This window comes from Sitophilus oryzae, unplaced genomic scaffold, assembly GCF_002938485.1.
Source record: "Sitophilus oryzae breed Bouriz unplaced genomic scaffold, Soryzae_2.0 scaffold_151_pilon_pilon, whole genome shotgun sequence".
Lineage (NCBI taxonomy): Eukaryota > Metazoa > Arthropoda > Insecta > Coleoptera > Curculionidae > Sitophilus > Sitophilus oryzae.
The window spans coordinates 10,631-24,956 of NW_022146192.1; the positions used below are offsets into that span (position 1 = coordinate 10,631).

Here is a 14,326-nt window from a genome sequence, read left to right on the forward strand (position 1 = left end):
GACTGCTTCTTGTAATGCTTAGTAGATGGTGAGTAGCTATTTGCTGACCCTCCTTTAGAAGGGCAGGAAAGATCCCATCCACTCCTGCTGCTTTATAGGGCTGAAAGGTGTCGATCGCCCATTTCAGCTTTTGTTCTGTTATTACTAGCTAGGCCACTTCCCAATCTTCCCTGCAAGGATTGTGGGGTTCAGTGGGAGCTACATAAGTATCAATAGGTATGCTACCTGGAAAAGTTAACTTTTATCCAGCTTTATCGTACTGCGCACGAGCAAATATTATATTTTTTATTTTATTTTATTTGGCTGTATGAGCACTAACAAATAAAAATTATTCTTTATTATTACTTGTCATTACTTGGCTCATACTCTTCTTTATTTCGATCATACGGTATATATTATAATATTCTCCGCAACTATAGACCAATTACCCGGATGCGTCTCAAATTAAAATTTGCCCCAAAAAGTTATACACGGTGTGAGGAAATTGATATTTGACATTGGTGACCATTAAAAGCAAGTTTTTTATTTTAATTAGAGCACCTAGTATATTATTCCGATATTAAGTGGGGAATTTATGTCTCTTCAAAATACCGTTAAGGTTGCCTACCTCTCAAACAAAAAATTTTCTTGATATTTTAATTTTTATGATTTAGTGTGGAGTGGTCTTTATTAGATGATAAAATCTAGGTGGCTGTTATATGTCTGACGTTATTTCAACATATCTGTCAAATCTTTAACAGCTAGTTACCATTTTGTGTGAGTGATTACTCTACATCCTTTAATTTTTGTTAAATTAACAAAATGTATATCACAGCCACTCTGGATTTTATCAAACAATAAAAATCTACTGACGCAAAATCATAAAAATGAAAATATCTAGGAAAATATTTGTCTATGGGGTAGGTAACATCATAGTGCTTTGAAGACATAGAATTCTCTATAACATCTCTCTATAACATTCATAGAATCTAGGTATGATAGATAATTTTGATTGAATGTCACATAATATGTAAGTTTTTGGTAATTAGGGTATTAATAAAACAAAAGCCATTTTCAAAAAAATCATCTCTATATTTTTATTCGATAAAGATTTGTTTATACATAGAAAAAAGAAATCTGTTTAACAAAAAGAAATCGCGCCATCTCTCATCTTGTCTTAAACCATATATTTTATGTACACTAAAAACTGTCTCAGCATGAAAAAAACAAATAATAAATTTACAATTTTCATTTACAAAAAAATCTATATATTTCGGTACTATCCAACTATGTTGTACCACATTCTCATCTCATTCTTTTCATCATAACTATATATATTATTTTGTACAAAAAAAATCGTGTTCGTCTATACTCCTAACTAAACCTAAGCTAAAATAAAATCACAGTAAAATAGTCACTAAATCATAAAAAATCTAAAAATATTTTTGTTTCTTTTAATGTCCTGATGATTAACAAGCTATTGTTTGATTTGAAAATACTGTTATTTTTTTATAATAAGACAACAATGCCCGGGTGTTGACAGTAAATGCTTTTGTCACACGATAGGCATTATTGTAAATTAACATACTATTTTTTACTTTATCATTATTTTGGGGCAATTTTTTATACAAAATGTTAAAGCTTTAGATGTTTTTTTTAATTGTATGATGTTAGCAATCATAATGCCCTGTAATGATAAAGTAAAAAATAAGACATTTAAATTTGAAATATTCTTATTACAATTTTTTTTGAAAACTAATAAACATCTATTTAAATAACAAATTGCAACGGAACAGGTACCGTAATTATTACGTAAACAATCAAATCATTCAGTGATCTAACAGGAAAAACTCAAACCACAACAACAAGTCAGCATTTCCTCTGTCTGTGTGCATCATACACACGCTACGTCATTATATTCATTATCTTTTATAAGGTTCAGTCAGTCCCATTTGATTTTTGATAAATATAGAAGCCCAACACGGGCTTAAATATATCAGTGGTCTATGAAGATGTATATACATTAAATTTTGGTGGTCTGGAACGAAAAACCATACGTTTTTTTTCTTAGAATTTCCAATGTTCCATTGTCGGGATTTAGCTGGACCTCGGTCTGTCTGATGGTGTTAGAGCTTCCGTCGTCTGTAAATAAAAAAAAACTATTAGTTAGTGTGTACTGAAGGGACACGTGTGTGATAGGATGCACGTGCGTTTTTGATATGCCAGATGTTCATACAAGAATAAAATCGCAGAGAAAAAAGGATCCGTTATATCGAGAAGTCAGTCAATGGGATTCATTGAAAAAAACTCACGTACCGCGGCGTATAGACGAACCTGGTACTGCCTGCTGTAACGGAACTGATATAAGCTTATACAGGGTAAGTTCGTACGTCCAATAGTCTGAGGGCTACCTGATAAATGAAATATTTTTTAAACTTTCTGTGATGCTTAATAATCTCTAGATGTCATTTCAACCAAAAACTCGTATTACAAAACTAAAGCGTCAAAACGAAAGACAATTGTCAGGAAATAAATAAATAAATATGGCAACGTGACATTTTTTACTGCAGAGCTACCACGTGAATCTCTAGCGGGAAATTTAAATTCCAGTTAGTTAGTCCGGCGCCGAATAGAAATATACCCTGTATATCATTTACAAATGTTTGTCAAGTACACGAGTCGTGAGAATGCGGCTTAAAATGCTTAGTTTTGGAGATACAGGGTGTAGAAGTTTTGATTTTATTTCGATTTTTTCCAAATAATTTTTGAAGTAACGTCAATATTTGGATGAAAATTCGTGTCTGGAAGTTTTTTGACACGAGAAATTTGATTTTGATGTCAATATGAGTCCTACTTGTAAAGGGCATTTTTTAACGGTTTTGAAGGTTAATAACTTTATGTCCGTACCTGTATAAAACTACTGAGTGAAATATTACGACGTTTTTTACATAAAAAAGGTCTTTTGGTAAAAATTGCAGCGAGTAATAATTGTTTTCGAGATATTTGGAATCGAAATTATCAATACCTGTCATCATTGATATAAATTAAACATGTTGACTAAATAGTTATTAGACTGAAATCGTAGATTTGAAACGATTTTGTGTCAAAAGTTCAACAAAAACTGTTTCACCATCATTTTTTTCGAAGAAAAATTTATGATTAATTAAAAAAATAAAAAGTTCCTAAATTTTTCGTTTCATTCAAATAACTATCTATTCAACATGTTTTTTTTTGTCAATAATGACATACTAAGAGCTGGCAAAGGTCTAGTCTTGGGTCGAGATTTCCGTAAGTAAGAAGAGTACAATGCGTTTATAATGTACTGAACAAAGAGAGGACAGTAAACACGTTGCCAAACGTATGAAATAAACCGAGAAACTGTGCACATCGCTAAGAGACGTGGAAGGAGATATAGCAGATTTGTCGCAGTTGACCCGTCGACCCAATCAATATCTCTGTCAGTACTTAAAGTTCTAGGGAAAGGTGTACGTCATGCGTTCAACTTCACGATTTAATTACGTCTCGTGATACTTAATTTGTTTATTTATTAACGAGTCGTTGTAATTTTCCCTATAGCTTGAATTTTTTTAAGTGCAAGCTAGAAACACTTGCATTTTTGGTAAAAATAAGTAGAATTGAGTGGGTGTTCGATAGTGGTCGCGCTATTAGAACTCTGAATTCAAAAATCGATATCTCGAAATCTATTAGAAATAATAGATTGTAGTTTTTTCAAGAACATTGTTAATATTTCTGCTGTATTTTCTTTGTAGACAGTATGTGAAAATCTTTAGCAATAAAAAAATTACACGATTGCTGAAAATTGCTATGCTCTAAAAGTAAATGAATGGATTGTATACAATTTTTGAATGGAAAAAACAACCTTATCGAATTTTTCTTATGTAAACATATTGTAAAATATCCGATCTTGAAAATAAAAAAAGTTTCAATATCTAAAGTGGTTCTTGAGTTATGGCATGTTATGTGTTAAAAGGTTGAGTTTTTAAATTATCGCGATTACTGACGTTTTCTCGTTATAAAAAAATGACACCCTAATGATATCCTTATAATTCCGTTTCAGATGCTCAGAAACATGTCTAATGATTTTATCTAGTTATCTCTTGAAAAAAAAAGTCTTTTAAAAATAAGCGGTTTGCGATCGTGATTTTAATTTACTTGATAGGGAAAGGCGAATCGGCAACGCCGCAACAGCACACAGTCGCATGTCGCGTCGGTCGGTCGCATTTCTCTCACTCCGACTTAATAAGATCCCTATGCGATTTACCTCCACACAAATAAATGCCAACCCAAAAATAACAGTTGCCAGCACGGTATATTGACTACTTCCATTCTAAATAGTATCTTGAGAACGGTTGCTCGTAGCGAGTTTAACCAAGAGACAGTTTTTACGTAAATAATAACGGAAATGTATATTTTTTCATTCGGTACTTTTATACAGGTACGGACAAAAAGTTATTACTTTTCAAAAGAGTTAAAACACATGTATGTGGCGCCCTCTACAAATAGTCATCAAGTCAAAAAACTCCCAGACACCAATTTTCATTCAAATATTGACGTTACTTTAGAAATTATTTGGAAAAAATCGAAATAAAAATAAAACTTCTACACCCTGTATCTCCGAAACTAAGCAATTTAGGACGTAAATTTATACGAACTTTTTTACTTATTTTTATCTGCAGAATATGCTGCCAAGTTTCCGGAATACAGTTCGGACCACCCTGTATTTACTTCATTTCTTGTTTCCTGCTTCTTGGTTCAGTATGAGTCAATATAGATTAAAATTCTGAATAAATTCTTAAAGCTGATGCCCTGAATCATTTTACATCATGGCTCTGCGAAATCTCTCTGACATTTAGAGATAACCTTTTAAATTGCCAGGTTTGTTTATAATTCTTCATAAAATTTCGTGATTTAAGTGCTGTCCTATAGTCACCAACAAATTGTGGTCTTCAAGTGATAGTTATTGCAAATTAACAATAAAATTAGAATAAATATTTGTAGTAGTTTTCACTGTCATATAATTTACAGCTTTACATTTAATAACAAAAATAAGAGCAGATGGTGTTACTCATTTGACTGTGGAAAAGTTAACTTTCAGACACTCTGTATACACCTGCACCCAACCGGGAATAACGTTTTTGCCATTTTAAACGACTGCTTTCTAACCAGACAACAACAATAATAAACAAATAAAAAAATAGAAGAAGAAAAATAAATATGTGTTTAACAAGCCATTTCCTACTGAAAATTGAATTAAATCTTCTCAATGAGTTCCATACAAATACCCTTATAGTACGTTTATAGAAAGGCGGTACGATCGCTCTGAACAACGGTAGTGCCAACGGTAGTAGATAATTTTGTTAACAAAAATCTTTAAAATAATTTAAATGTTCAGAAAATAAAAACAAAGACAGAAATAAATCATTATCTCATTTTCAGGTTATTCAACCATTTCCAATTATAGTGTAGCCTTCCTCACATATTGGGTTCATTGATGACTATAGTTGGGCTATGCGGGCCCAAGTTATCCCAGCTAATTTCCTAATATCGTGGTCCCATCCCAGGTTTGGTCTTCTTCTAGGTCACTTAATTCCTCCATCTGTTGTTTGTCCTTCTTGCCGTGTTCTTGCCACTTGGGGGATTTGACACTGTGGATGATATCTATTGCCTGAGTCTTTTGTCGTGTCCACTTTATTCTTTTACGGTCTTTCTTGGTTATTCCCAGCATATTTCGTTCCATTGAGCGTTGTGCGACCTGCAGTTTCCTTATAATGTCCATTTTAAGTGTCCAGGTTTCGCATGCATGGGTCATGACTGGTAGTACACATTGGTCGAATGTTTCCTTCCTTAGATAAAGTGCCATTCTAGATTTGAATTTGATTGTGTTTCTTTCATAAGTACTCCATGTTAACTTAATTCTTCTGTTGATTTTTGGTAGTAGAGATCCCGAGCTGTGTATTTTAGCTGTCCCAAATATATACAGGGTGGTCCGAAATGTATTCCGGAAACTTCGGTTACATATTTTGCAGATAAAAATAAGTAAAAAAGTTCGTATAAATGTATGTCCTAAAATGCTTAGTGTCGGAGATACAGGGCGTAAAAGTTTCATTTTTATTTCGATTTTTTCCAAATAATTTCTGAAGTAACATCAATATTCGAATGAAAATTGGTGTCCGCCGGTAGTTTTTTGACATGAGAAATTTGATTTTGATGTCATTATAACTCATTTTTGTAGAGGGCGCCACCTAAATGTGTTTTAATTGGTTTGAAGAGTGATAACTTTTTGTCCGTACCTGTATAGAACTACTGAGTGAAAAAATGTAAATTTTCGTAATTTTCTACGTAAGAAATGTCTCTTAGTAAAAATCGTTACGAGCAACCCTTCTCGAGATATTTAGAATGGAAATAGTCAATACATGTCATTATTGACAAAAAATAAATATGTTAAGTAGATAGTTATCTGAATGAAATGATAAATTTGGAAATTTTTTTTTTAAAGTAATCTTAAAATTTTCTTCGAAAAAATGATCATTGATAATGATTTGACATAAAAACATTTTAAATGTATGATTTCAGTCTATTAACTATTTGTCAACATGTTTAATTTATGTCAATGATGACAGGTATTGATAATTTGGATTTCAAATATCTCGGGAACTATTACTCGTAGCGATTTTTATTAAGAGACCTTTTTTACGTTAAAAACGTCGTGAATGTATATTTTTTACTTAGAACTTTTATACAGGTACGGACGAAAAGTTATTACTCTTCAAACCAGTTAAAAATATGTAGGTGGCGCCCTCTACAAGTAGGAGTAATATTGACATCAAAATCTAATTTCTCATGTCAGAAAACTCCCACACATCAAATTTCGTCCAAATATTGACGTTAATTCAGAAATTATTTGGAAAAAATCGAAATAAAAATGAAACTTCTACACCCTGTATCTCCAAAACTAAGCATTTTAGGATATACATTTATAAGAACTTTTTTTCTTATTTTTATCTGCAGAATATGTTGCCGAAGTTTCCGGAATACAGTTCGGACCACCCTGTATATATTTTTCTACTATTTCCAGTGTTGTGTTATTTGTCAGAATGTCTCTTCTGCTTAAGTTAGTTAGTAAACAGAAAAAACAGGAAAGAAATAAATTAAGGGTCTAAAAGTTCCAGAGTGTATTTTTCATATAAAAACCTGATCTTTTATTTTTGGTTAAGATTTAAAGAAGTTTTACATTAAATAATTCGATTTAAGAAAATTCATGAAGCTTAAACTCAAAGAATTTCGGACTTCCATTGTCTTTATTTATTTTGATTAACACAACGGTTCGGTCAGATGGATAAAATGGACATGTAAACACGGTTATTATACACTTAATCAGTTTTTTATTTCTCATTTAGGATTAGTTAATAGTCTTTGTATTTTCAGTATCACATATTAATAACTTAATCAAGGTTTTTGGAAATTTTATGATAAGTATTTGAATAAACTATTACTGTGAAATGTTGCAAGTAAATTAGCAGACTAAAATAAAATGACATCATTTTGATGTCTCTTACTGGAATTTTGTAATAATAATTAATTTATTTGTAGACTAAATATGAATATGTAACATTTGTGACGTATTGACCCCTATTTCTTAGATGTACTCCAATATGATTCCAAGTAATATTTACAAATTAAAAATATTTATCTCTGATATACAGTGAGCAAACTTTTATTCATTAAAAGGTTTAATATTATTAAATGAAGACATTCACTGGGCTGAAGTTTGGTTTCTACCTATTACGCTGTACTTTCGGGTTAAGCTTGTCGCCCACTTGTCCGGCACAGCACGGACCGTAGCTGCTCGTCGCCTGCAGGCGACGGAGAGCTTGGTCGCCCACTTTGCCGCAGGAAACCGGCAAGCCGTCACGTCGCGGTCGTATGTTGCGAAGGTTTTTTTTTTTTTTTTAGTTTGTCATGTAGCAGTGACAGAGTCACTATGTGTGAAAGCAGCAGTTCTGATGAAGAAGTTATTGTAGCGGCCGCATTTTTGGCAGAAGAAGAAGAAAATAAATAGAAGATAAAGAGAAAAATGTGGGTCCACCCCATTAATCAAAAAGCGGACTGAACGCGAGAGTCCCATCATTTATTTAACGATTTAATTTCCTAATTTTTTCTTAGGACTGCTTTCTCGGACTTCTATAACAATAACAACTGCCAAATAATTGCAAAACATATATGCGATCGAGCGTTTCCATAAGTTGTGCAGGCCAGCCGGCCGGCCGGCTCCGCGTACAGTTAGCCCGTTCCCGGCACGGACCGTCGTTTGACGGGGAGAGTCGGAGAGCTGGAATTGTTCCGTCGACAGACTCGCTGCTGGGTGCCGTGACGGGCTAATGTGCGGTAGTCTATTCATTTTGTATGGTTTAACTTCCATCCGTATTTTGACGGGGCCGGAACGAATGGACGTGACGGCCAAGGGCGACAAGCTTTTACCTCAGGGGTCGGCAAAGGGTATGTGTCGAAAGGAATATAGGAGTCCGACTGTATTCGTGGAAACTCGGTGCAGAGTTTACAGATAAAATAAAGTCTGTCCAAAATCGCAGTTTCGAGATATCCGATTTTTCGAAGGTTTTCTGGTAACGTCACATTTTGAATGAAAAGTGGTGTCTGGGAGTTTTTTTTGACATGAAATGATTTTGATGTCAACATGACTCCTACTAGAGAGGCGCCACTACGTAATGTTTAGTTTTTGAAGCGTAATAACTTTTGTCCGTACCTGTAAAACTACCGAGCAAAAAATATACATCTCTGTGATTTTCTACGTAAAAAATATCCCTTTGTAAAAATCGCTACGAGCAACCGTTCTTAAGATATTTAGAATGGAAATAGTAAATACATGTCATTATTGACGAAAAATAAACACGTTGACTAGATATTTATTTCACTGAAATAATAAATTTTTATTTTTTTAAATTAATCATAAATTTTTCTTCAAAAAATAGTTTCTGTTGAACATTTGGCACAAAAACATTTCAAATTTATGATTTGACTCTAATAACTATTTAGTCAACATGTTTAATTTATGTCAATGATGACAGGTATTGATAATTTCTATTCCGAATATCTCGAAAACCATTACTCGTAGCGGTTTTTACCAAGAGACTCTTTTCACGTAAAAAACGTCGTAAACGTGTATTTTTTGCTCAGTAGTTTTATACAAGTACAGACGAAAAGTTATTACTCTTCAAACCAGTTAAAAAATATGTAGGTGGCGCCCTCTACTAGTAGGAGTCATATTGACATCAAAATCAAATTTCTCATGTCAAAAACCACCGACCTCAAATATTGACGTTGCCGTTATTTTCAAATATTTCGAAAAATCCCGAAATAAAATGAAACTTTCTGCTGACATCTCGAAACAAAACGACCCAGGACATGCTTTATACGAACTTTTTTACTTATTTTTATCTGCAGAATATGTTGGCGAAGTTTCCGGAATACAGTTCGGACCACCCTGTATATTTTATTTCAGAAATCTGCCTAAGGCTTAGCCCGATCCAGTCGTGTTAAGCCACATCCAAAATTGCAAACACATCTGCTTTGATTAAGGTTTGCAGAGCTTCAGCATTTCCCATAAAATAGCGAGTAATTTGTTACAAAACCATACAAATTATATATCACTGTAATCACAAAACTTCAATCTATTTCCGTATTGTAACGGAATTTTAAAGTATGGCTTTATTTTCGAGAATATTTAGTTCAAACATAAGGAATATTTTGTTGCTGTTTCACCATCAAAATCTTAAAAATAAAGAAGTTGTCTAAAAATGTGCTACAATACAGGTATAGTATAATTCTTTATCTTTAATTTCCTTCCTCATTTGTGTAAAAATACCTAGCCAGTTTTACATAAAACGTTAAATGCCGAACGCTTATTTTGCTACTTTTTCGGACTAGCGAAGCGGACTCTTAAGAAAGCTACATAAATAAAATCTCCGAGCGAACGCATCTTTGCCTGTAAGTACCTATTGACAGACAGACTCACAGCTGTATATTGCACGTGTTTTCTAGCCGAGCAGCTGCAATGTAGAGAGAGAGGTACGATCTTTCAATATCGTCCTGAATTTTTCCTATTTATAATGGTGTTGATTGTAATAAACTGTACGTACGTTTATATACGGGTTGGTGATATAAGGGAAAGTTTCATATAAACGGAATTAAATGTTTGGGCTGTCTTGTTTGGGCACCATTATTTATTTAGTCGAATGTTCTTCGTGTTTCCTGCTTAGGTCATGATGTATTTTGTTATTTTTGTTATACGTGAGTTGTTCTTTGTTCTAAAAATATTTAGGACAGGAATTAAGGTCAATCATACCGTGACAAATTATGTTGTACTTTGAGTTTTAAATCATTTCATTTTTTAAAAATCGTACTAGCATCAATAAGCCCATTTGAAATATGTTTATCATTCAAAACAATTCACACCTACTTATGGCAAAGTAGGTATGTAGTAGGTGAGTAAATTTTGTTCAAATTCGTGATTGTATAAGAGTTTTTCTCGGGGTTTCTATAGAAAATAGAATAATGAAGGTATTAATTATAAAAACTATTATTTTATGGGAGTGCAAAAGGTAGAGTTCATATTTGTGCTGTCTTGAACTCCAATCAATTATAGAATAAGTAATGAGCATTATATTTTAACACCTATGCAAGGCAGTTGTCCAAAAGTACTGTAAGAAAACAGTAGGTAATTATTTTGTTGGTCTTAGTTTTATTTCTTTCGTATTTACTGAATATACATAACTCACTGAATTAGAGTAGTACATAACAATGTATATAGCTGAGTATATAAAGAAATGCATACACCTAGTTATGTTGTAAAATAAAGGTTTGGAAGAAAATGAAAATCAAATTGTCCAAAAATACACGAAATTTCTTAAATTAACACAAACAAAAATGATGTTCTGATAAAGAATTCTAGACTCTTCGTTACCATACAGTAGGTGTCTAAAATATAATAGTTTGCAATTCCCTAAACTAACACAAAGTAGGTACCTTCTTTTTAAGAACTTGATTTTCGACGCGTCAAGAAAAAAAAAAATATTGTTCCTTTTCTAATTTTGTCTGCATTTTTAATTGTTTCTAATTTAGCAAAAACTAAAGTAGTGTACAACGAACAAGTAGACAGAAAAGACATTCTAATAAATAACAAAACATTGAAAATATTCCTGCTTAGGTCATGATGCAAAAACTAAAGTAGTGTACAACGAACAAGTAGACAGAAAAGACATTCTAATAAATAACAAAACATTGAAAATATTAGAAGAATATATATATTTGGGACAACTAATACACAGCTCGGGATCTCTATACTACCAGAAATCAACAGAAGAATTAAGTTAGCATGGAGTATTTATGGAAGAAACCCAATCATGTTGAAATATAGAATGGCACTTTATCTAAAGAAGGAAGTATTCGACAAATGTGTACTGTCATGACCTATGCATGCGAAACCTGGACACTTAAAACGGACATTATAAGGAAACTGCAGGTCGCACAACGCTCAATTGAATGAAATATGCTGGAAATAACTAAGAAAGACCGCAAAAGAATACAGTGGATACGACAAAAGACCCAGGTAATATATGTCATCCACAGAATCAAATCAAGTGGAGAACCTTGAAGTGGCAATAGGCAGGACACCAGACAAGAAAGACGGATAATAGATGGACCAAAAAAAATACAGCATGGTACCCAAGAGACCTAGAAGAAGACCAATTAGGAAATTAGCAAGAGAGTATCTAAATATGTGAGGAAGACAATGTATGACAGTGATTTATTTTACATCATTCTTGTCAAAATATCAAACATCACATATTTTTTCGTATTGAACATCTGGCAGGTTTAGAAACAAAAAATATATTCAGGTACAAAACTCACCGTTAATGTTTGTACTATTGGAGCCTCACAAGGACTGAGGATGGTGTTCGGACTCTGCCTCACTCCCAAAGGTTGTCTGGGACTCACAGCCGCCTGCGATTTCTTTTGACTCAGCACCGATTGAGCATCAAAAGCCCCCACGGCAGGATGCGTCTCCAGCGCACACTGAAGATCACAAATATAGTCTATAACGTGTTGGATCACTTCCAGTTTGGAAAGCTTTCTGTTTTTCGGCATGAAAGGTACTAGATCCTTTAACTTGCTAAGGTACATTTGGATTTCTTCGTTTTCCCACGTCTTTCTGTTTGGATTTGGCGACTCTGCCAGCGGCTACAGCTGTCTCGGCGCATGCTTGAGCTATTACTGCCTTCATGATGACTTGAATAAAGGTGAATCACGCACAAATTCCAGAGGAAATCAAACGCACTACCGCACTTAGAAATGCTACGCAACGATAGAACAGTTGTGAACGATTAAACACGATGTTGTCACTACGGGGTCGCGATGGGAAATGTTGGAGATATGGGGAGAGATCGGCTTTTATAGCTTGTTAAGGGGGAAGCGAACGGACCAATCACAGGGAGCGATTTAGGGAAGTGGGGAGGAGCGAACAGGTAAGCGCTGGGCGCCAATGAGAAAGTCTAGGCGCCTGGCGATGCGCTGGCTTGGGACGGCGTTGCCAAATGGTGGGCACCCAATTTTATGTCAGCAGCTGCGTTCTTTTATTTTGAATTTGTACAATCAGTCTATAATAAGTCTAGATTTCTACCATCCTTCTACCACAATCTTCTACACTATACACCTCCTCAAAAGTCCTACAAATCAAAACGCGGTTCTATGGTAATATAATTTCGTTTAGAATTTTAATTAATGTCATATTTTTTTTTGTTTTAAAATGTTGAAAAAGCACAAACTTTGTTTAGTTATATAGGGTGGTCCGAACTGTATTCCGGAAACTTTGGCAGCATATTCTGCAGATAAAAATAAGTAAAACAGTTCGTATAAATATACGTCCTAAAATACTTAGTTTCGGAGATACAGTGTGTAGAAGTTTCGATTTTTTTCCAAATAATTTAAGAAGTTACGTCAATATTTGAATAAAAATTAGTACTGTGTCTGGGAGTTTTTTGACATGAAAGATTTGATTTTGATGTCAATATGACGCCTACTTGTGCAGGGCGCCACCTATATATTTTTTAACTGGTTTGAAGAGTAATAACTTTTTCGTCTGTACCTGTACAAAACTACTGAGTAAAACATATACATTTACAACGTTTTTTACGTAAAAAAGGTCTCTTGGTAAAAATCGCTACAAGTAATGATTCTCGAGATATTTCGAATCGAAATTATCAATACCTGTTATCATGGACACAAATTAAACATGTCTTTTTGACTTTTTTATTTTTTGTCAATAATTAAATAAATTCAACCTTTTTATTTTTTTCAATCATGACATGTATTGACTATTTTTTAGAGAAGAGACATTATTTTACGTAAAAAGTCACGGAAATGTACATTTTTTCACTCAGTAGGTCTTATACGGGTACGAACGAAATGTTATTACTTTTCAAAACAGTTAAAACACATGTAGGTGGCGCCCCCTACAAATAGGAGTCATATTGATTTCAAAATCAAATTTGTCATGTCAAAAAACTCCCAGACACCAATTTTCATCCAAATATTGGCGTTACTTCAGAAATTATTTGGAAAAAAAAACTCCTAAAAATATGACGGTAATCAAAATTAATAATAAACATGTATCAAAGAATAAAATCGAAATGATATTACCAGAGAAACCCCTCTTTTGATTTTTAGGATTTAAAAAAATCACTTATATTTTGATGTTTTTTTTAAATTTTCTCTAAAACGGTATGGAAATTTGGAAAAATATAAACGGGATTAACCATTTTAGAACAAGCAAACATTTTCATGAAGATCGCATTTTTTTCAAAATTTCAATATTAAAAAAGTTTTTCCTCCTGTAAAAACAATTCGGAGACATACATCCTCTTTTTTAAGTCAAGTTAATGTCTGCTATAGTTCGAGCAATGATTGATGATTGCTTTGGTTTCACTCTTTTATTTTTCTCGTTTTTCTCGGAATATTATTATCACAGATTAGGTATCCTATAAGTATACAGATAAAAATCTTGTCCCTAATTCGTGGTACGAAAATTGTTTTTATGACGATGTGCAAACGAGTAAAATTTCCTGTGCACAAAAATAAACTCGCCTAAAATAACAATAAACAGCGTAATAGAGAGATATCGCTAAACCGAATAGCGTGCATGGACGTTAATAAGGCCAGGTGTTATTTCCTTTACGTGAGGTGCTATTAACTCTCTTCATTTATAGTTATCGGATCGGAAAGAATTCTGTTCGCGTCGCGTCCGCTATTTAAA

General features: G+C 33.3%; 1 protein-coding gene across 1 annotated transcript; it reads right to left on the reverse strand.

Moving 5' to 3' along the window:
- Positions 1–1,454: 1,454 nt before the first annotated feature.
- On the reverse strand, positions 1,455–12,435 carry LOC115878603 (protein extra-macrochaetae-like). Its single transcript, XM_030895150.1, is given in 3 exon segments — positions 1,455–2,121; positions 11,926–12,216; positions 12,218–12,435. Coding segments are annotated over 3 exon segments (417 nt in total). The 5' UTR covers positions 12,299–12,435; the 3' UTR covers positions 1,455–2,076.
- Positions 12,436–14,326: the final 1,891 nt, after the last annotated feature.